The sequence below is a fragment of the Camelus bactrianus genome, chromosome 6 (assembly GCF_048773025.1).
Source record: "Camelus bactrianus isolate YW-2024 breed Bactrian camel chromosome 6, ASM4877302v1, whole genome shotgun sequence".
NCBI lineage: Eukaryota > Metazoa > Chordata > Mammalia > Artiodactyla > Camelidae > Camelus > Camelus bactrianus.
This window is the reverse complement of record NC_133544.1, coordinates 62,252,418-62,279,234: the sequence shown is the minus strand read 5'-3', so window position 1 is coordinate 62,279,234 and position 26,817 is coordinate 62,252,418. Positions and strand designations below refer to the sequence as shown.

Below are 26,817 nucleotides of genomic sequence, written 5' to 3'. Positions count from 1 at the left end.
CAAAACACTGGAATCAGGTTGACAGCCAGGTAGGGAGGCCAAGGCAGTCCTCTTCCTGAGCTTGTGAAAAAGAATCGCTCTTTTCTAACACACTCATGCTCATACTTGTACACACATGAACACTCAGCTGGCCTGGGAAGAAGCCATCCTGCTGAGAGGTGAGGAGAAGATGATCCCCAGCTACACTAGCAGCTTCTGACATCAATTCTAACCCAGCCATACAGGAGTGTCTTTATTAAGGATATTACAGGTGGAGAGGAGGGGGTGGGGTTCTCAGCCTAGAGTGACGAGGGAGGTCCAGCTCGAGTCAAATCTGTGTTCAGGAAGTAGGTGCAGAGCTGCCCTTTGCCTTTGACCTTGATGATGCCCCGGCTGTAGCAGGTATAGCCTAAGGACTGCAGGGCCCCAGCTGTCTCTTCAGTCACCTGCAATTGGAGAGGTGTGAGGGCGTGTGGCCGTGGCCCCATCTTATCGCCCGACCCCTGTGCCCCCCATGTGACTTCCTTACTTGGATCTTTCCCAGTACGCCTGTACTCTCCATGCGGCTGGCCACGTTCACTGTGTTGCCCCAGATGTCATATTGTGGCTTCTGGGCCCCAATCACTCCGGCTACCACAGGTCCATGGTTTAACCCTGACAAGAGGTGTGGTAAAGAGGGGCCCTGAGGGGGAGGAATTTGAGAAAGGAGAGGGGAAGAGGAAGATCAAGAAACTAAGGTGAAGAGCTTAAGGGGTTTAGAGGGAAGGAGGAGGAGCCAGAGGAGTGCGGCTTAGGGGAGGAAGTGGGTGGGCATCGCAGCTCCGGGCCCAGCAGCTTCATGCTCTGTCCCAAGGGGTGAGTCGGGAGGGGGCCCCCCGGGGTGAGCGTGGGAGCCACTAACAGAGGACTTGGAGGAGGGAAGGTTTGGGAAGGTGAGGAGGAGGTCCCAGACTGCCCCAGCAAGGGAGACCTCACCCACACGCAAGCGGAAGTTGTTGAATGAGTGCTTGTTGATGACGTCCAGCTTAGATCCAAGGGCCACGGCAAACTCCACCATGGTGCCAAGGTGGCTGCAGCTCCGCTCAGAATCCTGGCAATGGGCCGGCCCACCAGGGTGGGTCAGTGAGGGCACAGGAGTAAGGCCCACTTACGGGCCCACCAAGGAGAGCCAGGCGAGAGTTGGGAGGTAAGGAAGGGATGCTGTACCTGCTGTGAGTCCTGTCCAGAGGTGGCATTTAAGCCTGTAGCTGCCATGTAGGTGCTGCCGATGGTTTTGATTTTCTCTACTCCACTGAACTTGGGCTTGGAGAGCAGCTGTATAGAAAGTAGGTTGTGTCCCCAGTCTCTATTCCCCTTTTCCCCCCTTTTCCCAGAAGCCCAGCCCCAGGCTTTTGGAGACTGAAGGACCAATTGTGGGGTCAGGGGTGGTGGCAGGAGGAGAGTGGGCAGCGTTGCTGGGGAGGGCAGAGCTGGGTGTCAGGGGAGAAGCAGGAGGGCTGGGGAGAGGAGGACAGGCCTCATGGCCAGGAGAGCAAAGTGAAAGGACGGACTGGTGGGACTTGCTAGAATCCAGGACATAGGGCCTGGGGGACCCTTGGAGTTATCACCTCATCAAAATCAGCAATTATCTCATTGAGCAGCCGCAGACACTCTAGCCCCTCATGGTTGATGTTGGATTCAGAGTAAAACTCCTTAAAGTCTGGGACTGAGGCGAAGAGGACGCAAACACACTCGTAGGACTGGTGGTAGAGGTCCTGGGAGGGCGGAAGGCGGGGGTGAGGGGCTATGTTCTTCCCCCTTTGGGGTCTACACGGGCTTTCCTCCCTGTGACTACACTCCTCCCCCTCAGTTTAAGAAGGATTGGGAAGGAGGGAGAAGGGTAGAGCTAGGTTACCCCAGGGATGTGACTCAGGAGTTAAAGACTGGGTCCATTGAGATTCCAGGAGAGACAGAGATTCTGGGTCAGGATCACCAAACAGCAACGTGAAGGGCGTCTTTTTTGGAACTTGGATCATGTCAATGGGAATTACCTTTACATCCTATCTCATTGCTGAAATGTGTTGTTACTTAAATCAGCTTACAAAGATAGTTACAATTTGGAAGATAAAGCAATAGTAGGGAAAAGGGACAGAGGGAAATAAGGAAAAGATGATAAAGACAGAGTCAAGTCTAGGTTGGTTCACACAATCCCTTGTTAGTCCTGGATTCTGGCTCTGAGCTTTCTGGTAGCCAATGTGAAGACAGAAACGGGATCAATTACCAGGTAAGTTACCAGTTACCAGTTACCAAATAAGATGGTGCAGATATGTGAGTGACCTTCTGTTGGTTTGACTATAGCAAGATACTTGAGGATCTAAATTAGCATCATCCGATAGAAGTTTGTGTGGTGAAGGAAATGTTCTATCATATGTGCTATCCAATATGGTGGCCACTAGCCACAAGCAGCTGTTGAACACTTGAAATATGGCCAGTGTGACCAAGGAACAGAATTTTCTATTTTAATTGGTTTAAATTTATTTATTTATGCTTTTTGGGGGGGGTAATTACGTTTATTATTTATTTTTAGAGAAGGTGCTGGGGATTGAACCCAGGACCTCACGCATGCCAAGCATGCACTCTACCACTTGAACTTTACCCTCCCCGCTTAAATTTAAATTTAAATGGCCACACAAGGCTAATGGCTACCTTACTGGATAATGCAGGGCTAGAGAGATGGATGGACTGTCCTTCACATAGTCCCCATTGACACTCTGAAGGCTCTACAGTGGCCATGAATTGGAGTGCTCTTTCCAAGTGAGAAATTGCAAAGCAGGGATTCTGTGTTCACTAAAGACAGACCCTAAGATCTTGTGAAAATGGGGGTATCCGCCAGGCTTGGGTGGCCCCCCCGACCCACTGTGTGGGAGTCCAGAGAGAATGGGCTAAGGGCCAAGGCTTTTATCCAGAATTAGTCCCTATGGCATCTGGGGCTCAGAGCTGAAAGTGGGGAGTCACCTCATTGCGCCGATTCTGGCCAATGAACTGGGGGGCCACGTGCGCAGGGAGTACATTCTCCAAGAGCAGCCGAGTCAGGTTCTCCATCATCTCTGTCTCCTCCCGCTCCTGCCTCAGCTTCTTCTTCCACAGGAAGTCCAGGCGGCAGTAATACTCATTCTGGGGAGGGTCACCAGGGGGCCATGGGGAGACACGGTGCAGGGGAAGCCTCAGCTCCTGAGTGTTCACCCCCAAATCCATGGTGCTTAGAACCACATCACCACCACCCCCAGTTCAGAGATAAGGCTAAAGGTACAACGATCCCAGGGGAGATATGTTGCAACAAGATTCAAACTAGAGTGGACAAACTGGCAGCAGATCTTTTCTTAAGCATGTTTTCCTAGATTGGGAGTGGGAGGGAGAAGGGGAGGGGAGAACTTGAGGGCACTCCCTTTGGGGAGTGAAGGGGAAAGAAAGGTTCACTTAGAAGCTTTCAGTGGACACACCATTTGGACTCAACCCTGGAGATGTGAGATTAAGGGAAAGGAGACCAAGTCACATATGTGGGGATTCTTGCCTCACCCTTCACAGGGAGGCCCTGGAGGGCTGAGCTGGGTGACTTACCTGCCGAGCCAGGATGAGGAGGGTGAAGAAGAAGATAAAGAAACAGATCGCTCCCATCAGTTTGGGCTCCTTCAGCACCCCTGGCCTGAGGAGGCCACAGATCAGGGCGGCCCCTTGTGCTACCACTTCCCCATGGCCTCCCCCTGCCCCCGCCCACCTTGGGCACCAGTGCCCATGTAGCCCTCGGCCTCCTTCTTCCTTCACCCTGTTGGTGGTTCAGGTGGTGAGGTGAGGACAGTTCAGCTCTGTCCTGTCCCAGCCCCATCCCGGAGGGCCTGGGCCCCTCCGTGCAGCTGCTGTGCGCACCTGGAGTCCAAGGGGCCCGGATAGAGGCGGGCGACGAGGCAGTCGGACAGCCACGCGTGGGAGTGCAGGAAGACGGAGCAGGAGGCCACCAGCCACAGCAGGAGCAACAGCAGCTTCAGTTCGAAGCTCATGTGCAGGAAGAGGGAGCAGGAGAGGAGCCCCAGCACGCAGCAGTGCATGGAGTACTGGGGGACCAGGCAGGGTAGTCAGGAGGTGGGGCATATTCCAGCGGCAGGGGCAGGGGACACCCCAGGGCTCCTGTCCTGCCCCTCCCAGGGCCCCGTCCTATTAGGGGGGCCGGGGGTGTCACCACACATATACCAAGTGTGAGTTATGTCCATCCCAGGCCACAGGATGGAGTGTTCAACTAAGGAGGTGGGGGAGGGGGCCAAGAAAGGCTCTGAAGAAGGAGATTCAGGGCAGTGAAGGACACTCACTGGGACACTGATGAGAGGCAGGGACCCAGGGAGCTCCCAGGAGAAGTTGAAAGCCACGGAGGACACATTGGGAGCCCGGAAAGGGCAGTTCGATGCTGCCGGTAGGAAGACCTGCCGAACGAGATGGGGTGCTGCAGCAGGCAGGCAGCTCCTTGGGCACAATGGTGGCTGGTGCTGAGTTTCAGCTGACCCAGGGATGAGTCGGGGCCAGACTCCCCCAGAGGGGCAGATTCTGCTATTTCTGGTTGGTGAGGGGGCCTCAGCACTGGGGTCTTTGTTGGGGGACAGGGATTAGAGGAGTAGGTGTCATGAGCATTAGTCTGTCACGGATCCACTGTGTGATCTTTTGCCAGCCACTTAACCTCTCTGGGCCTCAGCTTCCTCTTCTGTAACTTGGCTGGAGGATGATTCCTAAGATGCCTTTCAGGGGTAGAATTCTAGGAATGGTTCTAAGGTCTGAAAAATCAGCCAAACTCAGCTTACAAAATCAGAGTAAGTAAACTAAGGGATGAAGATCTGTGCACATAGGGAAAAAATAGGAAAGATTTCCACCAAAGTGTTTTTAACAAGGAGCATCTACCGGGTGGTAGACTGTCAGTGGCTGTGATTTTTTTTTTATACTTGTCCAACATTGCCAGCATCCCCTGGTCTTAGTCTAGTTATCCTCCCAAACCCAGGGGTCCCCTTTCAGCCTCTGGCAGGTCCAGCACGCCCTAACAGGGATCCACAGGGCCCCCTCTCCCTCACCAGGCTGGTAATGGCCATAGCAAAGACGAGCAGGATTGTGGCAGTGCCCAGGGCGACTCGCAGTCCGGGCTGTGTGGCCACCAGGACAGAGAGCGTGGGCAGCCAGTGCAGCATCTTGGGGCCTTTCAAGACACACTTCTGTGGAAGGAGCATGAGAGTTGTAGCGGTGGGACTGGGGCACCCACTGCAGGCCAGGTTGTGGTTAGGGCCCCAGCTCGCCACTCTGCCCCCAAAGCCCACCTCACCGTCAGGTGCTCTGAGAAGCAGACGAAGAGGAGGAGGAAGAAGAGGAGGAAGGTGATGCTATAGGTGATGGCCAGAGCTGGGGGCCTAAAGGGAGACAAGAGTGAGGCCTTGAGGAGCTAGAATAGGCTTCCTGTGTGCTGGGAGGGTGCCGTGCAATCTGGTCGAGAAACATGGAGAGAAGTGATCCTGGGGATTTGAACCTGCTGCTGATGGGGTCTGGGCTGATGAAAGACATTACGTGCTGATGATCTGGGGAAGCGGAGAGGCCTAGGGCAGAGTTGGGATGAGGGAGGGACAATAGTGGGAGTGGGCAGGGGGCTCACAGGAGTGGCCGAGGCTGCATCGGACTGGTCTCTGAGCCTGCGGGCCGAAGCTCTTTCATGTGGCTGAGTTCTGAGCAAGACTACCCACCCCTCCACCGCCTCCTAGCAGTGGACTGGAAGCGAGGACCTACTTTCTAAGCTCATTTGCTGTGAGATTTGGGCTTCTCAATTGGAACAAAATCTCCTTTGTGGGAATGCTGTTAGAATCGAGAGACAGGCATGTGAAAATATTTGGTTTATGTAGAAATCCTACAGGATGTAAGACAGTAAGACATGAGGGTTATGATTACCGGTTCCCCAAAACACGTATTTCCATTTCCTCTGTGGCTCAGTGCCCTAAGCCAAGGGGAAGTGGTCAGAGAAAGAAAGTGTCAGTCAGGGTTCTGGAAGAGCCATGGGGGTCTGTTTTGAAGAATCAGGGCTTCCCTTGCCTAAGACTCTCTCACCTGTTTGTTACCAGCATCTGGATGATGAAGTTGGAGAGAAAAACCAGGAAGGTGCAAGCTGCATAGTACTTGAAGGCGGGGAGTGCAGAGAGCCGATACTGGAAGGGAGAGGGTTGGATGGAGACGGGGCACTGGTGCTGCCTGTCACCTTGAGGGTGTCAATTCCAGGCAAGGAGTGGGTCCCCCAGCCTCACTGTCCCACCCTCCAGTTCCTTCCTAGGTGGCTCCTACCAGTTCTCCAAGGAGCTGCCCTCCTTCCTCCCATCACCACCCTGTAATTCAATTGATAGGGTGACTTTCCTTTTGGAGAGAGGCACCAGCCCTTTATTCACACCAGGATCACAAACTGAGCAGACCTGGGGAGGGGAGGTGGGACCCCCAGGGCCTGCCGCCAGCTCCAGCCTACCTCTTTCTCCATCTCCTTCTCTCTGAAGTACAGTGTCAGAGGGTTGAAGTCCTTTGACTGTTTCCACTGTCTGGTGGGAGGTGGGAGCAGGAAGCCCCAAAGAGGAAAGGGCAGGGAGGAGGGCATGATCAGGTGAGTCTTTCAGTGAGCTGGAGCTGGGAAGACCCTCCCTTCCCTACAGGTTCTCAGGGGAGCACCTCCCTCCTCTACCACCTGAGTCCAGGCCCTCCAGCCCTCCCAGCCCTCTCAGCCCTCTTCTGTTTGCCATACTTCTGAGAGTTGAGCTGTTCGATGACCTGGAAGAACTTGGCATCCCCAGTGTCCAGTTCATCATCCAGTCCCCGGGGGGTACGGCTCCTGCGCAGTGAGAGCCCAGCCTGTCACTGAGAAGACCCTCAAAAGCATATGGGCAAAGCAGGAGCATCCCCCCAGGAAGGACGGAGGTAGATCACCCGGACAGCCCCACTGTCAGAGTTGCTCAGGCCTCCTTACCGGTCCAGGCTCCACTGGGGGCTGAAGGAAGACAGGGCCCTCTCCTGCAGGGAGAACACAGGGACAGGGGAAGATGGGGAGATGGTGAGCATCCTCCACTGTAGTGTATCCTCTCTGCCGTGAGGCATTCCTATACATGGCCTTGATTTGAGCATTTGACCTGGCTAATATCTCTCTCCATCTCTTTCTCTCTCACTTTATCAGCATGTCTATCTCCATCTCCATTTCCATCTCTATCTCTTCCAAATCCCACCTGCCTATAAGGGAAGGTAAATCCACATTTATTCCTTGAAATTTCCTCCTGACTCTTCAGACTCCCAGAGTCTCATGCTCTCTGATTTCCTCATGGCTTTTATCACTTAGGAGGCAACCTTGCATCCTCTATATGCTTGAGTGGCTGTTGATTCCTTGGACTTCCCTAAGGACTTCTTCTTCCCTAAGGACTGCACAGAATCCAAAGGCATGGACTTGCCCATCACTCCATGTCAAAAAAAAAAAAAAAATCCCTCTTGGTTGAAACTGGAATAGCAATGCAAAGCACTCTGAATCCCCTCTGCCCTTTCATGGTGGTCAAGCTGAGCTGGGAGGTAGTGGGTTCAGGGCACAAAAATGGAGAAGGAAAAGAGGAGGAGAAACAAGCTTGGTTATAGCCACTCTCTTCTGCACCGAAAAGCATACTTATTGTGTGCAGAGACGTGAGAATGAGCACACGAGCGGGGGAGGACCAGCACCAGGGAAGGGAGCATGGCCACTGCCCAGGGCAAGATGGATGGTGACCCTTTTTCCCTGCTTCCCTGGTTCATGGGAAGGAAGCAGGGTCACAGGGGGCCACATCATCCCCCAAACCAAAACCTTGTGTATGTGAGAGGAGAGGGAGAGGGAGAGTTAGAGAGCAATTAAGAGGTAAGTTCTAGGCATCCATGCCTGGTACTAATTTTTATCGGACTACCTACCTGCCCCCACCCCATGCCTGTAAGTTATCTGAAGGCAGGGAAAACATCTTATTCATTTCCGTCTTCTCAAGAGCTAACCTAGGGCCTGCTGCATACTAGGTGCTCAAAGACCGTAGGAAGAAGGGATGGATGGATGGGAACCACCACACAAACACTGCCCCGCCACCCTGAAGTTGCGCTCTGTCTAATAGTAAGCCAAGTGTGATTCTCAAGGCTTCTAACATTTGACTAAGGCCCTAGAACTTCAGGGGCTGAGAAACAAGTTTCTGGGCTGGTGAGGTCCTGCCTCAGGAGATACCTTAGAACAAGGTGTTCCCACTCTGCCCTGACACCTAATAGCCTGCACACCGGTCGGGGGTTAGGGAGGTCTGGCCTGGGTTCTGGGGGGCATCCAAAACACTGTCTCACAGTCCCTAGGCTCCCAGCAAATCCCCCTCTAACCTACCCTACCTGGAAGCCTCAGCCTGCAATACTAGCTGGGCCTTGGGTTCTTCCTTCCTCTCCCTCCTGCCAGTTTAGCCCTTTGACCTCTCCCCTTGCCCGTTTTGAGGCTTGAAATTAAGCACTCAGCCACTGAACTGCTGTGGCCAAGGTTCCCTCACCTCCAGTGTTCACTGACCTCTGGCCCACTTTCCTGTTGGATAGGAGAGGAGAGGGGAAGGAACATAGAAAGGGTACTCTGGAGTTATCCTAGAAGTCCAGGTAGGTCTACCCAGTAGAGAAGATTCTGGAAAGATCTGCAGATCAGTGGCTGGGAATGCTGAACAGGTCTGGGGAAGATTAGAGAAAATGGAAGAGAACAGGCTGAGGAAACTAACCGCAGGGCAAGCCTTTAGGGACATGGCCTGAGTCCCTGCATGAGGGGGTTCTGGCTGCTTGTCATCAAGTGGGGGGAGATCCAGGCTCCTCCAGCAGCTGATGGGTCACCGATTGCCTGAAGGTGCCCTGCACATATCAGCCAGTAACTGGCCCTGCCCTAGCTTACCCCAGACAAGGGATAAGCCCACTCCACTTCCTTCCTCCTCCACCCCTGCCTGCTCATGGTGACTTCCTTCTTCAAGGCCCTGGGAGGTTTTCACTGTCACCTCTTTTTATCTGTATACAAGTCCTGGAGAGGAGGGGCAATGAGTGATCTGTCTTAGTGGGGACTGAAGAAGAGAGCATGCAGTCACAAGACTGAGCTAAACAGAGACATTTCCTGATGGGAATGGATGTGCAGTACTGGCTTCTGACGTAGGAGGCAGTATGGCACCAAGGGAAGGGGCTTCCTGAGTGGGCTGGGGAGCAAAGGACATGGTATCTTTGAGGTCTTGAATCTTCTCTGAGTTGAGCTCAGAGGGCAGTTATCTTTGTTCTTTCTCTGGAAACAAGGGCAGAAAAGGTCCTGAACCAGTAACTGGGGTGACCAGAAAGTTCAGGACCTGGGGATGTCATCAAGTGACTCACAGGTGGTGGAGATGGGAGGGGCTAGGAGTGGGCAATGGGGGTGGGTTTATGTAAGTGCTGGGCTCATGATGGAGTGCCCATACCGGGAGAGGGGTGGAGGTGGACACAGGGCTCTCTACGTGGCTCAGATGGGCAAATGGCTTGGCTGCACCCCAGGACTCCAGGTAGCGGGTCATCAGCAGTGATGGACGCATCTTGGGGCCCTCGAGAGAGGACAGCAACCCTCCAGCAGTGCCCTTCTCATCCTCCTCCTCGGCCTGGGGCAAATGAAGGCTGAGAGTCAAGATCACAGACCCTTCCCCATTCTCCCACAGCCCTTAAAAGTTGGTGTCCCTCCCCTACGGTACACACTAGGACCCAGGAACTGAGTCTCTGGCATAGAAGAGATCAGGCCCATTGGCTGTGGGTGGTTAGGGTGGGCCAGCCCATGGGGTCTAGGCTGGGCTCTTACCCGGGGATCAATGACCAGGTAGGTAGGCTCCCCTAGCTCCCGAAGGTATGGGTCCCGGTGTTCCATGGCTGCATCCTCCACAGCATAAGCCCCTGCCAGCAGGGCCAGTGTAGCCCCTGTGATATGTACTCGTCTGGAAGGAGAGGGCAGCGGGAGTCAGCAGGGAAGAACTTCAAATCTCTCATTTCTTTCGAGGATCATTCGTGGAGGTCTGACTTCAGGCAAGGCCCTGTGCTACAGGAGGTGTCTCCCAGCTCCCCTCCCTGCATCCCAGGATCTCCCTGAGTGCCACGTGGGAATGTGCTCATTTTAAAGAACGATGAATACCAGGCATGTGAAGGCCCGACTGGCCTCTGGCCATAGCCCCCTGGAGCCCCAGCTCTCACCCTGGCACTCCACTCGCCTCCATGTGGTTGGCCAGTGTAACGTCATGGGACCAGACATCATATTGCCATTTCTGCAGTCCGATGACACCACAGAGCACGCTGCCCGAGTGTACACCCACACGCATGTTGATATCCACGCCGGTGGCTGCCCGAAGTTTCCTGAACAGGGTGTGTGGGGAACAATCTGGGTTCTGCCTTCAGCCTTACCCATGCCACACCCCTCCCTCTCTCCAGGAGGACTTCCACTACCCTGCTAGCTCCTCTCCCACATCCATCCATCGCTACTCCCACTCGTCCTTGTCCATCTCAGCTGACCTGATGGCCCGGCACATATCCAGCCCCATGCGCACACAATTGATTGCGTGGTCTGGCAGGGAGAGCGGCAGCCCAGAGACACAGTAGTAACAGTCTCCCAGGATCTTGATCCTCATGCATTCATGGTCCTGGAGGGAGGGTACGCAGTGGGAAGAGGGGAACCTGGTTAGAGGCCAGAGGGAACAGGAGGGAGTTGGGGAAAGTGGGAACAAGTGTGTTATTTGTGAAGAGCTTCTGAGATTGGGAATGTCTAGGTCAGATCTAGGGACTCCCTTAGCCTGATACAGGACTGGCTGAGGTCTCCCATGCCAGTGCCTTTCTCAGAAGGGTTTCCCTAGTGTTGGGATGTCTGCAGCTCTCTCCAGATTTGGCATGTGTAGGGTGTATCCAAATCTGAGCATACGCCGCTTCAGGATTGAGGTTTCTGGGGAAGACCCAAGATTTGGTTGCTCGGGGGCATCCCTGGGGTCTGAGCAGGTAGCTGGGCTGAGGATGCTGAGGGCAGAGATTTCCCTTGGAAGGGCCTTCCAAGGTTAGAGCATTGGAAAATCTACCTAGATTTGGTTGTAGGATCCATAGTGTCCAGAGACACCTATGTTGGAGCTCAGAGCATATTTGGGGATGTTATGGTTGGGACATCTGTGAGGATGTTGAGAAGTCCCTCCAGGTTTGAGGTGTACAATGAGCAGCTCCAAAAGTGGGGATACTTGAGGGAGATTCCTACCTCCAGTGAAGGGTCTGGGAGCCCATGTGGGCTTGGCACTGGGACTGGGATCTTATACGGCAGGAATTTCCCTCACAAGAGGCTCTCCAGGGTAGGGAGTTGGAAGGTGGGAGATGAAGCCCCCTCTGACCTTGGCGATCTGGTCGAACTTGCCAAAGAGCTCGTTGAGCATGAGCACCAATTCCTTAGGGGAGCACTCACTGGCCAGCCGTGTGAAGCCCACGATGTCAGCATACAGCACACTGGGCAGGGCAGACCGCATCAGTAGGGCCAGGATCTCAGCCCATGCCCCTCCCCTCCAGCCATCCTTCCTCATACCTGACTCCCTGGTGCCTCTTGACATAGAGGCTGTGGAAGTTGTTGGTGCTCTCTGGCCGTGACCCCTGTCCAGCCTGCAGCCGTGCCATGATCTCTGCCTTCATCTCTCGTGCCAGGTAGGCAGGAAGGATGGACAAGAGAAGGTGTTCCTGGGGGAGGACACTATGAGCACCAACATCCCTGCCCTCTAAAGTCAGAAGTTCCCATCCCCCAAACCCATAAAAGCCTACAGACTTCTCAGCCCCACGAAATGTTCCCCAGGGCACTAGCCCAGGTCCTCCCCACCACATACAGCCGGGCTCCAGCCCTATCCTGCACTGATCACATTTAGGGACTGAACTGCCAAGCAGCAATATGGGAATTAGAACCCTTCGTTTAGGATCGTGACGTTCTAAAGTGCTTTCACAAGCTTCAGTTAGTTTGCACCTTCCAAGGTGGGCAATAGCCATATTTTACAAAGGAGGGAACAGAAGATCAAGCGACCCGCCCAAAGTCATTCAGCTTCCAGAGCCCGGTTGTGTGACCTAAACAACTCCTCTCTCCGAGCCCCGGCCCCTCTCGGCCTCCCGGACCCGGCGGACCTGGTGCTTCTTCTCGGTGTCCAGCCGCCAACGTGAGTGCAGAGAACTAAGCGCCTCCCGGAACGTGGCGCGCAGTGCGCGCTCCATCAGAGCCTTGTGGTACGCTCCCGCCACGTTCCCGCACAGGAACAGCACCGCGTTTGCTGCCAGCTGTGGGGGAGGGTCAGCCTCAGAGGGCGCGGACCCGGGTCGGGGTAGGGGTGGCTATTGTGTGCAGATGGATTGGCTTCCAAGAGGGCTGGGGAGGATTCTACGGTTAAGAGACCGAAGTATTTCGAGGCAATTGGTTCCACAGTGTGGAATCCGTAGGGGGCGCTTCTCCTCCCCCATCCCCCTGCTCTAGACTCTTGGGTGCCGCACCAACACGGCGTCTTAGGTCTAGAAAACGTTTGCACGTACGTTTCCTCTGCCTGGAATGCACTCCACCATCCCCACCCCACCCCCACCTCCCGCGACAGCACAAATCTACTCAAGCTCCAATTTTTACATTCTCTCTGAAGGTTCCGTCTTCCACATTTGTCCCCACCACCCTGGTCCCCAGGCGAACTCCCTTCCCTTGAGCCCAAGAGCCCTCTTCCGGCATCTGCAGGCATCGCGCTGCACTATGTACCAGCTGCACGAGCGCAAGTACAGTCGAGGTCCGTGTTTGTAACCTGCACCCAGCGTCGCGCCCTGCCTCGGAGTCATAGCTCAGCAAACGGTTGATGAATGTCCAGCGGAGCAAGGTGCGCCCAGAGGAGCCGGCCCTGGACGCAGCCTCAGCTCCATGCGTGCTCACCTGCGGCAGCAGCGCGGGCCGTGAGTCCGGCTGAGGCCCAAGATACAGCCCGAGGGCCAGCAGATGTGAGAGTGAGGAGGCGAGGCCCGCGGCGGCGGCTTCCCGCATGTCCAAGGGCAACATGGCATACACCGTGAAGATGACAAAAAGGAAAAAGGACACCTAGGGGAGAGGGGCGCCGGAGGCTGAGAGCTTACGCTGCTGCGCTGCTCTTGGCCTGGGGGCTGAGTTCGAGGCCTGGGAGTCCCCTCCCCACTGCTTCTCTTGCCTCACCTGGTCCCAGGCGCTCACCACGCCCCCGGTGAACAGGAGGCCGTGACCTAGCGCGAGCAGCGCTGCCCACACAAGGCCGGACAGGGGACGCGTCCAGCGCTGCAGTCGCTGCTCACGGGAAGCCAGGCCCAGCAGTAGCGAGAAGCCACCCAGCGCGCACAGCACAGTGGTCAGGAAGCCAGGGTCGGAGGCCAGCTCCTGGAGGGGAGGGGGCATGTGAAGCAAGCCTGGGGTTTGGAGTTTGGGGAGCTTGTCCAAGAAGAGGAGGAACAGGCAGTCCCTCAGACCAAACCTGAAAAGAGTCTCAAACCCAAGTAAGAAAATCAGGCAGGCCACCTCCACTTGCCATTCATATGAGGTTGAACCGCATGAAATGCTGATAATCTGTTTTTAATCTACAGAGCTAACAGTCTCATAGGATTCAACTTAACATCTCACTTGCATGCTGCAGGGCCTTGGGCCACCTACACAGAAGACCTGGCTCCGACCTCATTCTGGCCATTTATGAATCCATGACCTTTCTGAGCCTAAGTTTCCTCACTTGTCAAATAGAAATAATAGCACTACCCAACCCCACCCCACTCCACACCTAGGATCCTAAAGCGAGTGAAAAATCCTAGCTCACAGATGGCACTTAGGAATGAGTGTATCCAAATCTAGGTAATTTGCTTGGGAGATTCCCTGCTTGAGGCACGAGACTTGGTGTTTTAAGCCCCACTCGCCACCAAGCATTGGTGCTTGGGCAGCAGGGGGCGCCCAGAATCTCCCTTGCCAGGAGCTGAGATCTCCCTACTGCCTCAGCACAGAGGATTTCCCCCTACTCCCCTGTCTCCACCTCTTCCTGGACTTCTTCCAGGAGGACGGGCAAAGATTGTTCACATCCAATGGTTTTCCCAACTTGCCTCCAGAGAGTGAAAAGAAAACTTGGGGCAGGATATTTCCAGAAGTGGAATTGAAGATTCTCTTTCTTCCCTCCCCAAAAACCTGGAAATGGGCTTAATTAAGGACTAACATGAGAGCAGAATGGTGGGTGCCTTCTGGGAATCTGTCAGTACAACTACCCCATAGCTGCTAAGAGAGAAAGAAAACCAGGAAGCAGATTCCCACAGGGCCCAGGGTAATTTCCCCCTGGAAAATCAGAAAATCCGGTGTTGGAATTTTTCTAGAATCATTAGCTCACAGAAGCTCCTTAAGGTCTATCAGGACCCAGAGAGAAATGAGAAGCATCCAGGGCTCAGCTACCTCCTTGTGTGGACCCAGAGACTGTGGCCCAGAAAGGCAGAGTGATTTATGTGGGGTCACTGCAGTTCCCAGCAAGGTCCAGAGCTTCTTTCCCGGGTCCCAGCAAAGAAAGCACATTGAAAAGAAGACCCCCACAAGTCCCAACCCTGAAAATGCCCCCTAGGCAGTGGCCCTGCCACTACCTTCAAGGAGGCACCCTGCACCAGAGGCCCCCCTCCTCCCCTCCTCCCCTGCTCACCCTGCCGCTGGCACTGGCGACAGCCAGTAGAGCCAGGAGCCCGCAGATCACGATCACCAGCAGCAGTAGCAGCAGTGGGTACTGCTGGCTCAGGATGTAGTAGGTCTCAGCGAAGAAGAGGTCTTCGCTGGGGGACGGCCGGGGACTGAAGAGGCGGGCCATCGTCTCCCCTGCCCAGCGCTGCACTGCCTGGGGGTGGGCCCCCGGGTTGAAGAGGGCCAGTGTGGGTTACTGTCTGAGGCCCCAGCCAGCGCCAGCTGTGCCCCTCTCACTTGGTCCACGCCACTTCCATCTGAATCTCCCAACCTCACGGCAATGCCGTCTCCTTCCACTCCCTGTTTTTCCCCAGTCCGCAGTGAGTGGACTGTCCAATCCTTTGCTCCTCCCCAACTCCATCCCCCCAAACCACACTGCAGAAGTGTCCTAGCAAAAGCCACAGTGCCAGGAGCACAGGATTTGGGGTTGAAGCAAAGGAGCCCCGGGTTCCCCCTCTTCCACAACTCACTGCCTGCGATGCTGCTACAGCCGAACAGGCTAAGCCCTGGGGCAGGTTTCCGAGTCACGCTGGCTGCTAGGCTAGTTGTTCTGAGCCCTGGGCAACAGGCGCTTCCCTCCTGGCGCCGCAGCCCCCTCCCACTTCCCCGATGGGACAGCCCAGCCCTTCCTGTGCCCTAGCCAGACTCAGCAGGCCTCCTCCCCCACTCTGATTGTCTCTTCTAACACCACAGCCTCCTCACTTCAGCCCCTTCAAGGAAAGGGAATGTGGATCACAGGAGAGATGCAAGCAGTGAGGTGGGCCAGGCCGAGTGACAAGCTTCAAGATGAGTGTGGAACCTTGGATGTAGGGAGACTGAGGGAGGGCTGGGGCGAAGGCTGGAAAGGATGTAGGGAAGAATGTGGTGCAGTATGGGGGTTAGGTCAGCAAGAGAGGGATGCTCATTCCCTGCTCCTCCAACTTGGATGGCAGCTCTATGGCCACATCTGAATCGTCCAAGCTCCAGTGGTGTCCAGCTCTGTGGGAGGGGCACATCTGTGTGTAGCTTTGTGGAGCCATCACTTTCCACTCCCAGACTTCAGCTGAGAATCAAAGGGTTCTGATGCCTACACGGAAGCAACGGAAGCAACGTGTGCATGGGTGTATGTGGCAGAGGGAGGTGGTATGAGACTGACCTATGAGAGACTAGGTGCATCGTGCAGGACAAAGATGTACTGGGGTCTGTGAATTCCCATGGAGAGCCTCCTCATCAGGGCCCCACTGCCAAGTCTCCACAGCCCAGTAGAAAAGGGGGGGAGTGGGACCACAGCCTCAATCCTCAGGGTTTGGTTTATGGTGGGGTCTCAGCCTGCCTGCAGGAAATGCTCTGCCTAGAGATTAGAGCGGCCCCAGGAGCCAAGCCCTCAGGATTCCTTCCTGCCGCCAGCTGGAACCTGACCTCGTGTGCCACATTGCCCACCCCCAGGCCTCAGCATTTCGCTTCTGGCCTCCCATTCCCTTATCAGCTCCCTGGTCTCTCATCCATGCCCCTTCCCACTCCTGCTGAAGCCTTAGCCTCTTGCACGGTGCTTTGGTCAAAATTCCACCATCTTTATTGACCTTTAGAGACACAAAGACAGTTCAGGTACAGGCCTGATGTCCCTCAGAGAAAGTCTCGGCTAGCTGCCTCAAGTCCAGGAGGCAGTTTAGAAGCTGATTCAATTCCCGCTGTTATGATTCCAGCTCTGTGGCTAACTCCAGGCTTCAGGTTCTTGTGGCCCTTCTTTTGAACCTGCTGTTTGGGGGCCATGCTGGGGGCCCCTATCTGTGCCCCGAAGTGCCAGGCCCTGCATGAACGAGGTAGGTCTTCCTTGTATAGTCATGTAGTTGTTGTATCCAATCTGTACTCCTTGGCTGTCAAGTATGGTAAAAGACCATGGCCCTTTAAGAGAAATAGTGATGGTGGTGGGAGGGTTAAGTGGTCAGAGACAGATGCAAAGTAGGAAGAGCAGCAGCGTGGAGGGGCAGCGGCACCTCGTGTTCACCTGGGGGAAATGCAAGTATGGGGTCTCGGCCTGCCAGTGACAGCGTCAAGGTGTGCCTCTGGCCTTCCCCTCCAGGTTGCACCTTCAGAATTGAGTTTGCAGAAGTTCAAGAGGAGTGGCAACCAACATCTGAGACTCTGACATTTGGGTCTTTTCTATGTGGAGGCCCTCTGGACCGACATAGCAACTATGGAATTTAGGGGTTCACAGAGGTGGTGTTGGGGAAAGTCAGAAGGCTCAGGGGCAAATCTTGGCTTTGCTGTGTGATCTCAGGGGGACCCAATCCTAGTGGACATCCATTTCTTCATTTATAAAATAAGAAGATTGGGGTAGATGGCCTCTAGCCATTTCTCATCCCCCCTCCCCAAGTACCCTGGATATGCGGTCTTGAGGAAGAAGCTGGTAGAAGAATTGAGCAGGAGAAAAGGAGTAGAGAGTGGGTACCTGGTATCAGATCTGGCCCTGGAGCTCTGGGAAGCCAGTTGGTGCCAGGACTCTCAGCCCCCTACAAACAACACACTGCTCTCAGGCTTCCTGTCCTGGGGCCTGTTTCCCTACTGCAGATCCCCTTAGCCCCCAGTTTTCCCTGGCAAGGGGACAGAATTCACAGGAGCCCTAGTGCATCCCCCAGTCCTGCCCATGTCTCACCTGATTCCCTTGGGGTCCAGGACCTGGGGTCCAACCTGAACTGGGGCTGGGCTTCTGGTTTCTGAAAGATGAGGTCTCTGGAGTTTGAGGAGTTCGGGCTGTTGAATCTGAAGACATCTCTGCAGTCCAGGCATGCTGAACCGGCTCTCTCTGGGTACTGCTTCTCTCAGGAAGGTTTGTATATTTTTCAGGAACAGAGCTGGGGTGACCCTCCAGATTCAGGCTGTTCATCATTTCAGAGACCAGGGAATCACGGCTTCCTGTGGTTCCCCCAGGGCCATCCATTTCTGTACTTTCCAGGCCTGGTTTGCAGGCAGACAACCTGTTGCTGCCCCTGTGCTCAGACAGGAACTTCTTCACCTGCAAAGACAGGGAGCTGGCTGGCCATGGAGGTGGGAGAGTTAGAGTAAACCTGAGGGAGGAGTCTCTTGGCCCATTGCCTGGGAATGAAAGGTTGGGGTGGGGAGAGTGAAGACGAGGGTCAAGGCTCAGAGAAGAGTGGGGAGTCACTGGGTGGTCAAGGGAGCCATGTTGTGCCACCCCTACCCAGGTCCTGGGTTGGGGAAGTGGTGTTGGGCGCTCACCGTGGAGACTGCGGCAATCATCTTTGTACCAGATACATCTCCCTTCTTTACCAGGTCGAGGGCTTTCTGGGTGTTCTGTCTGCATTCTGGAGAGAAGGCAGAGTGGGTGGCAGGTGAGCAAAAGCTCTTTTCCGGGGAAAAGTCCCTGCCCACAGATCCAAGCCTACCCCAGCTGCCAGCTAAGTGGCCAGTGCACCTTGGAAGGAGGGCCTGTTCCTGGGCGTATGGCTCCAGCAGTGCTGCATTAAATCCTTCAGTCCTTCCAAGCCAGGAGTCTCAGGGCTGGACTGGGGCAGCTCAGTCAGTGGGGGCCGGATCTGCCTCTCACACACTGCTTCCCGCACCAGTGATGTCTGATCCACTACTGAGGTGGGGGTAGGGGATGTGAAGAGAAGGCATTCAGAGTAGGAGGGCCACCTGCTCCATCATGGAAAGGGGCAGGGAGTGTAGTCCAGGGAGAGGTGAGGAGGGAGTTGGGCAGTCTGAGCAGGTAAACAGGAAGAGGAGGGCTTGGGGGCTGGGAGAAGGGAGTTGGTGGCTTGGGGGAGGGGGGCACCTGAAGTTAAGGATCCCAGAGTCTGCCTAGAGTCTTACTCTCAGCTTCTCTTCCGGCCAGCACTGCCCACATTAGGATCCCAAAGCTGCAGGAGACACAAAGCTGAGACTTGACTCAGCTGCTGGCAAGAGTCTTTTCCCATATACCATCCTTTAGAAGGGCCCAGAGAGGTGTAGAAACTGGGGGTGTGTGTTTGGAGTGGATACCTTACCTGTAGACATCACTGGCCATGGAGGCCTTCTGGTTTATATCAGCCAACAGTTCTGGGGCCAAGTAGGCTGGGGTGCACCCTGACTCCCCAGATCCTGCCCTTGACTGTGAGCCTCCCTGAAATGTGGACAGGCCAAAATCTGCCAGCTGCAAAGGGAGAGAAGGAAGAGATAGAGGATGGATGGGGCCAGGAAGCTTCCAAAATCCTTGCCTCCCATGCAGAAGGTGCAGTCCCGGCCTTGTAAAGGTGGTGTGGAGGGTTAGGGGAATGATAGGATCAGTGGGGCTCCTGGTTGGAGGTCTAGGTCCCCTCTCCATGGGACTGGGTCAAGGCCTGAGTTTCCCGGGCTAGGCCAGCCATAGGTCTTTAGAGGGCCTGGTAGGGTGGACCTGTGGAACTGACCATGTTGGTCAAAGCCTCTGTCACCTGGTATGGTAGGGGTTAAAGCTCCTGGGTCAGCCCTGACACTTGGGCAGCACTGTGTCCAGAGGGAGTTACTGAGGGTATTCAGAAGGCAGGGCTGCAGCGGGTCCTGTGTCCAGTGCGTGGAGCTGGAGCAGCTCTGGTGCAGGACCCTGTGCAGAGGTTGGGCTGGGTTATGGATGGGCTGACCTTGGCGTGCAGCTCGGAGTCCAACAGGACGTTGGAGGGCTTGAGGTCCCGGTGTAGAAGCACGGGATTCTGGCTGTGTAGGTAGCACATTCCGAGGACCAACTCCTGCAGCACACGGCAGAGGAACGGCCAGGGCCGAGGGCACCGGGTCCGGAGTAACTCCTCCAGGGAACCATTCTCCATGAATTGAGTTACCAGAGCCGGCCCAGACATGTAGTCCCACTCCAGCTTCTCTGTGACGCCCAGGAGGAGCAGCACATGCTCGTTATGCAGACTTGCCATGGCCTTCACTTCCCTGGATATCGCCTTCCTGCCCTCAGAAGAGAGTTGAGGTCGCACTCTGCTCCTGGAAAGATCTTTCCCTTCCCCACTCAGGCCCCGCCTCCTTGGAACCCGCCCACCGGCCAGGCAGCTCGGGTCACTCACGAGTTCACGATCTTGACCGCCACCTCTAAACCCCAAGTCTTGTGTTGTGCCCGGAAGACGGCACCGAATCCGCCTCTGCCAACGAATTTCGGGTTCTCCAGTTCCTCGATGGGCACCAGGGGGGCTGAGGTACCGCTGGGCCTGAAAGAGGGGGCCTCGTCAGCAGCTGGCCACGGCCCCAAGCCCGCGCTGCTCCCGGCACCGCCCCCCTCCCCGCGACCCCTGTGACTCGGCACGTTCAGTTCAATCCCCAGCCTTCCCCGTGAGACCCACTGCGCCCCAACCCTTTGCGCCCTTGGCACCGGCAGAAAGGCTCTCCCAGAGCGAGTCGGCGGGGTGCCGTGTGTGTGTGTGTGTGTGTGTGTGTGTGTGTGTGTGTGTGTGTGTGTGTGTGTGTGTCTGCGGATCCGTACCTCACGCTCCACTCACCATAACTTAACGCAGGACATCAGGCTGGAAGGTGCGAGAGGCTTCTAAAAGTTGCGAGCCCACGGGGATGGCAGAGGGGGTGAATCTCCAGGCCACTTACAGATTCCGCTTCCCGAATCCTCTACACTGGCAGAATGACTTCCTTCTTTGACGGACGCCTCTGCAGTCCCGCCCCGGGGGCGGAGGTAAGGGAGCGCTTGCGAGGGTGCAAACGGAAGCCAGTTTTCTTAACTTGCCATGGCCAGGTGAGTTGTCACTGGGTATTTAGGGTGCCGCAGTAGGAACCCACAATCGACCGCCCCCTACAGTTGGTGTCTCTGCCTTCTCCCACAGGACTCCCACTCCCACCCACTGCCAAGCCTGGGGTGTTGGGGGAGCGGATGGTGCCAAGGAGGATATTGTGGTCCTAGACCTCAGCTCTCCCACAGCTGCCCTAAGATCAGAGTTAACACTTCTCTAAAGCTCACCATGGGTCAGGTACATATATTAGCTTATTTAATTCTCAGATCAACTCTAATGGGATAGGAGCTGCTTTTATCCCTTCTTGTGGGTGAGGAAATGAAAACACTGACAGGTTAAGTATCTGGCCCATGCCAGTATGGGACTGACATCAGAGCCTGTCCCTAAACCATCAAGCTTTGCTATTTTCACACAGGCTTCAGCTGGTCGTGAAGGTGACAGAGGAAGGTGTGAAGCGTCCAACAGTGTAGTGAGGGTCCCTGTCTGTATTCCTGTCATTGGTAGTGATTTGTCCACTGGCAAGACCAAGACCCTCTCCCAGGGCCCTGTGGTCAGCTAGATGAATTGGCCCAGCCAGAGTGTTATGGTGTACCCTGCGGTGGAACTGCCTTAGAGCCTCTCTACCCTCTCCCTACAATGGCAACTCCTCTGTGCAAATTGTCTGGTTAATAAATGTTCCCAATAAGCATATGCTCTGGACAAGGGCCTTGGAGAACTAAGGAGCTTGGGTGGGGGTGGGCTTGAGGATTTAGGGTAGACAAAAGGTGTCCATATTTTACCTGCCCAAGGCAAGACCATGGCTGGAGGTTATGGAGCTAGATACAGCCAGTCCTGGGCACTCAGCCCTACGTGGGGAGACCCAACCCTGCAGGTCATGGGCCAGCTCTCACTGGAAGGTGCTCATCTTTGTATGAACTTTCCATTCTGCGCAGTAGTCCATGAGCTCTGCTAGTTGGAGCAAAAGTGACCAGCAGTTAACTGTGGTTTCTAGAGCAACTGGAACTCCAGGATCCACATCATGAATTTTAGTGAAGTCAGTCCATGCTATTTTCGAGCTATTTAGGGAATTCTTAGATTATTGTCTCTTTAAAAGCCAGTACATAGTAGGTACCCAATAAATACTTGTTGAATTAAATTAATAAATGAACAACCTAAACTTTTGGGGCTTCCTTAAGATGCAGGTCACCCAGCTGGTGCTCCATACTCATTGGGAGGAGAAAGGAGGTTGGGCTTCTCTATCATTTTGGGATCTCTTACCTGTACCTGCACAGTTGACAGAATCCATCTGAAGTAGACTTTATTATAGTGATTTGGTGGTATCTCACAGAATATAAAGGCAAGTGCAGCAGGTCCTCACAAAAGTCTAGTTCAGGAACTAAGAGTCATCAGAGAGGATGGCCATTCCTTTTATGATTCTGAGAGAAGACCCTGGGCTCAACACCCAGGCTCCTTTTGAAGGTTGTGGGTGCAGGGGAGCAGTTAGAAAGAAGTTGGAAGTGTGTTTAAACTTTTCATGGTTGGATTTCTTCTGTTTTGTTTGTTTGTTTTGTTTTCCTTTGGGGGAGAGGTAATTAGGCTTATTTATCTATATTAATGGAGGTACTGGGGGTTGAACCCAGGATCTCATGCATGCTAGGCATGCACTCTACTACTACGCTAGACCCTCCTCACTCAGTTGGATTTCTTTAGATTGATACAAGACCCTGAGACCTGGGGGAAGTCACTGTAAAGCATAGGGTTGGATATAGTGTCAGAGCTTATAATACATTTTGACTCAAAATAAACCAGGCCCTTTTAAGAGAGGGAGGAGCAGGGAGAGGAGCCTGGAGTCAGTGACTGAGAGGACCATCTGCTTCTGGCAGGAGGGGACAGGCAAGGCAGAGCTGATTCCTGAATTTTGGAGCTGAGACCTGGCACCTCTGACCCCCGTTGCCCCAAGCTTTTGGAGTCTATTTGGAAGTCTCTCATCCCTTCAGTTCGCTATTTCTGATTGTCTTTGGTTACCTTCAGCCCATCCCTAGTACCTGCTCCAATTCCATATTCCCAGTTGTTGGGGTGGGAGTGGGGAGGCAGAGGGTGTGGTCCCTCGCATATTCTAGCCCTAATTCTCATCTGTTGTTTGATTAAGAGATCCCAGTTATAGACCAAACAGTATTAATTGAAGTTATAGTGAAAAAGGATTATGGAGAATTTTTATTTTCCTTAGTATTTGAATAACTTATATTAACACATATTCCTTTTATAAACAGTTAAAAGAGGGAAGAAGATCATGATGTATGCAAAGATTTAGCTGTAAGGATATTCACTGAAGTGTTGTTTAAAATAGTGAAAAAATAGAACCCTAAATATCCAATAATAGGAAAAAGATTGAATATATTATGCAATGAAAGACTATGTACTCATTAAAATGGTGCTCTAGACCTGTATTTAATACAACAGGTGTTTATCATACATCAACAGGGAAAAAAAGCAGGTTATAAAACATATGTACTGTATAATCACATTTTTGTTTGTTTTAAAAATTCTCTTCCAGTAGTATGACAGAGTTCTCAAAAATCTCCCAATGCAGAATACCTAAATATAAAGCCCAAAAACATATTTTAAAAATAACTTAGGGTGCTCCTGAGAAAATACAGGTAATTTCCCAAGTGCATCCCTGAAACCATCAAAATACAACAATACAAAACAAAAAGTAAATAGTAAGTAAACAGATCAACTAACTAAAAACTTAAGAGCTTTGGGAACTGGGTAGGGGCTAAGGGAGGTTGGGGGAGGACCAGAGAGTAAGCCCTAGAGCCTAGGAAGATGGAAGAGCTAAATGTGAGACAACCCTATTGCCCCCAAAGCTGGGACCCTCAAAGGGGCTATATTTTTTAGTGGAAAAGAAAAATTCCACCTGCTTGCAGAGAGAAGCTACAAGCTTATCCAGGCTGTAGCACTAGATATTAACATTAATAAAAATGCTAGTTTGCCATGTGAGATCTGCTCCCACATGGATCTGTGCTTGGAATTTTAACTTTCCCTTTGCTTAAGTAAACCATAAGCTTAAGATTAAGTGGCCCCATATTATTAATGCCCCCTGAAGACCAACAGAAGCAAATTGGATTCTCCTTAGAGTAAAGCATCCTCAATTGAGCTTCTGGATTAAATTCAGCCAAATGTAAACTCACAAAAAGTTCCTAAATATATAAGGGTTCAAGTAACACAAAGGAGAATCAGGAGGGACAATAATTAACAGGTGTAAATCTTTAAGAGCTTCAGAATTTGGAACAATCTGATGAAGAATCTAAAGAAGCTATTGTGAAATGTTTAAAGAAATAAAAGATAGACTAGAAAGAATAAGCAAGAAATAACAGATTATAAAAAAATACCCCAATAGATTTAGGGGGAAAAAATAATATCAAGAAATCAAAAACAATATGTAACCAGTAAAATTAAAATGGCAATGCAGAAGATACAGCTGAAGAAAGTGTACTAAAAAATGAACCTGAAAAAAATTCACCGGAATGCACCAAATGAGACAAGCAGATACAAAAATTAAGAGACAAAAAATGAGGAGATCTAACAACCATCAAATTGGTCTCCCCATGAGAAGAGGAAAAAATGAGGACAAGGCAATGGGAGAAAATGGCTGAAAAATTTCAAAAATTGATGAAAGATAGGAATTCATAAATATAGGAAGCACAATCTATACCAAGAACGATAAATATAAAGAAATCCACATTTAGATACATTTCAGTGAAACTGCAAAACAATGAAGATAAACAATCTAAAAGCTAGAGAGGAAACATAGATCATTTACAAGGAACACAGCTAAACCAATGGCATACTTCCTGACAGCCACAGTGGAAACCAGAAGACACAGGAATGATTCCAAAGTCCTAAAAGAAAGGGGGAAAAAAAACTGTAAACATTCAATTGTGTAACCAGCAAAATTATTTTTTGAGACTGTTTTAAAAAAAGACAGTTTCAAATAGATGAAAACTGAGTTTAACACCAACAGACTCTTCCCTAAAGAAATTTTTAATGGAGGTGCGTCAAGAAGATGAAGAAAACTTACCCTAGACCGAATTGTGAAATGCAAGGAGGAATAATGGTTTTCCCATAACTTCAACCACAAAACCATTTAGCATCATATTAGACTCATGGAAACCAGAGAGGGTGGCTGGCTGATTTAAAAAAGGATCTGCTACCAGCAATTCCACTTCTGAGTATTTACCCAAAGGAATTGAAAGCAGGGATTGAAATAGATATTTGTACACCAACGTTTATAGTGGCATTATTTACAGTGGTCAAAAGGGGGAAACAATGCAAATGTCCATAAATGGATGAATGGACATACAAAACACAGTATATACATGCAATAGAATATTATTCAGCCTTAGAAAGGAATAAAATTCTGGCACATGCTACAACATGGATGAACATTGAAGCTATTACGCTATGTGAAATAAGCCAGTCACAGACAAATATTGTACAATTCCACTTATCTGAGGTACCTGGAATAATCAATTCTTAGAGACAGAAAGAAGAATGGTGGTTGCCAGGGGCTAGGGGGAGAAGACAATGGGGATTTACTGTTAAATGGGTATAGTGTTTTAGTTTGGGAAGATGAAAAGTTCTGGAGATGGATGGTGGTGATGGTTATGCAACAATGTAAATGTATTTAATTCCACTGAAATGTATTCTCAAAAGTGATCAGAATGGTAGATTTTATGTTATGTATATTTTACCACAAAAAGCCTGCTAAAATATGATTCCGTGCATTAGGGAGATGGCTATATTAATAGCCATTTAGTAACTTGATTTGAACATTAAATTTTATTTAAAAAAGGAAATTTGTTTATATATCTATATCTATATATATATGCTTAGAAAAATATCTAGATGGGCAAATAGAAAAATGTTTAAAGTAATGGCTGGTGGGTTTATAGGTGACTTTATTTTCTTGTATTTTATATTCGTATTTTTATCTGTATTTTCTTACTTTCCTAAAGTGAATTCATGAAAGTTCTATAGTAATTCCACCTTTCAGCCTCCTCCTTTCCCCCAGGACATGGACCAGAAATGCAGCAGCTTCCCTCCCCGACCTGTCACCAGCCTAACCAGAAATCTACTCAGCTGCTTCCTCTCGATTTCTTGCAGTTATAAATCTGGTGACATCACATTTAAGACCTGACTGAAGTTAGCCCTTGGCATTCCAATGAGGAATAGAGTTTTCACAGACATAAACCTGGGAGTGTGATTCCAGTCAGAGAGGATGTAATGAGCAAAGGTGCAAACTTCACAGTGTGACCTTCGGAAAAGGCAAGGAGTCCAGACTGGCTGAGTCACCTTCCCCAACCCCTGCTCCCAACCCATGCGTCATTATTATCATCAACAATGATAACAGGCTAGTCTGTTTTACACTTGATGGTTCAAAAAGCGCTTTCACAGAAAGTCATCACAATTCTGTGAGGGGAGACCTATTATCAAATTTTGCAGGTGAAGAAATAAAAAGTCGTCTTCTTTTTAAAATTGGTCTGGATGTGAAGCACAAACATAAAAGAGGAACTTTTTTACTGTGGCAGTGCAGGTCCTTCCCACTGGTGTAAGGCAGCTGGTGCTCATCAGGGGAACCCTTTTCTCTACTTCCAGCTGCTGAAAAACAAACCTTCCCCAGAGGAGGAAAAGGGTGCAACTATGGGCAAATTAACTGTCACCTTTGAAGACTGGGCTGCACTCAACTTAGAAAAGCCACAAAACAAACCCCCGGATTTGAGCAGAGTAGAGTTACGGAGAAAAGGTTTCACTTGGAAAGGGATCTATGATACTGAGCTCTTAAAACACTTGGAATTTCCCATGTCAAGAGCAGAGAAGGTGTCTTTTGCTATGTTAATGAAGTGACTTTTAGAAAGCCCTTAGATAATTTAGGATGGGGGCTGGTTGCCAAGGGAACCAACCTTGCAATAAGAGCATTGAAACATTCAGTATCCACCACCCTACCCCACTACTCTGGGGAGGGGAGAGCGGGCTGGAGGTTGAATCTACCACCATTGGCAATGAGTTAATCAGTCACGCCTGTGTAACGAAGCCTCCATAAAACCTCAACAGAACGGGTTCAGAGAGCTTCTGGGTTAGTGAACACAAGGGTATTTGGAGAGAGCAGTGTTTAGAGAGGGCACGGAAGCTCTGCACCCCTTCCCACACACCTCGCCCTATGCATCTCTTCCATCTGGCTGTTTCTGAATTCTATCCTTTTATAATAAACCGGTCATCAAGTAGGTGAAATGTTTCCCTGACTTCTGTGAGTCACTCTAGCAAATTAATCGAACCCAGGGCACGGTTTGTTGGAATTTCCAATCTCTAGCCTGTTGGCTAGAAATCCAGGTAAGTTACAATCCTGGAGCTGTGTCTGAAGTTGGCAGG

The 26,817-nt window shown here is 51.9% G+C and overlaps 2 protein-coding genes across 3 annotated transcripts; both read right to left on the bottom strand.

Moving 5' to 3' along the window:
* Positions 1 to 219: 219 nt before the first annotated feature.
* On the bottom strand, positions 220 to 16,120 carry ADCY4 (adenylate cyclase 4). The gene is made up of 26 exons (XM_045516529.2): positions 15,190 to 16,120; positions 14,685 to 14,873; positions 13,205 to 13,402; positions 12,932 to 13,093; positions 12,154 to 12,303; positions 11,573 to 11,721; positions 11,385 to 11,496; positions 10,531 to 10,658; positions 10,216 to 10,374; positions 9,830 to 9,962; positions 9,462 to 9,635; positions 6,980 to 7,023; positions 6,758 to 6,844; positions 6,488 to 6,557; positions 6,082 to 6,179; positions 5,312 to 5,396; positions 5,067 to 5,204; positions 4,320 to 4,430; positions 3,883 to 4,067; positions 3,577 to 3,661; positions 2,974 to 3,132; positions 1,587 to 1,733; positions 1,186 to 1,293; positions 955 to 1,069; positions 509 to 633; positions 220 to 425 (listed from the first exon to the last, which is right to left on the bottom strand). Exons 2-26 carry the CDS (start codon positions 14,844 to 14,846, stop codon positions 279 to 281), a joined length of 3,231 nt encoding a protein of 1,076 aa, XP_045372485.2. The 5' UTR covers positions 14,847 to 14,873; positions 15,190 to 16,120; the 3' UTR covers positions 220 to 278.
* A 128-nt stretch (positions 16,121 to 16,248) lies between these two features.
* On the bottom strand, positions 16,249 to 20,328 carry RIPK3 (receptor interacting serine/threonine kinase 3). Of its 2 annotated transcripts, XM_010954822.3 has the most exons (10): positions 20,170 to 20,328; positions 19,741 to 19,881; positions 19,315 to 19,624; positions 18,703 to 18,848; positions 18,530 to 18,576; positions 18,132 to 18,299; positions 17,936 to 18,021; positions 17,352 to 17,711; positions 17,148 to 17,208; positions 16,249 to 16,600 (listed from the first exon to the last, which is right to left on the bottom strand). In XM_010954822.3, the coding sequence occupies exons 1-10, from the start codon at positions 20,187 to 20,189 to the stop codon at positions 16,410 to 16,412; spliced, it is 1,530 nt and encodes a 509-aa protein (XP_010953124.3). In that variant the 5' UTR covers positions 20,190 to 20,328; the 3' UTR covers positions 16,249 to 16,409. The 2 variants fall into 2 exon arrangements, with proteins under 2 accessions (XP_010953124.3, XP_074221818.1); XM_074365717.1 differs by lacking the exon at positions 17,148 to 17,208.
* Between the last annotated feature and the right edge of the window lie 6,489 nt (positions 20,329 to 26,817).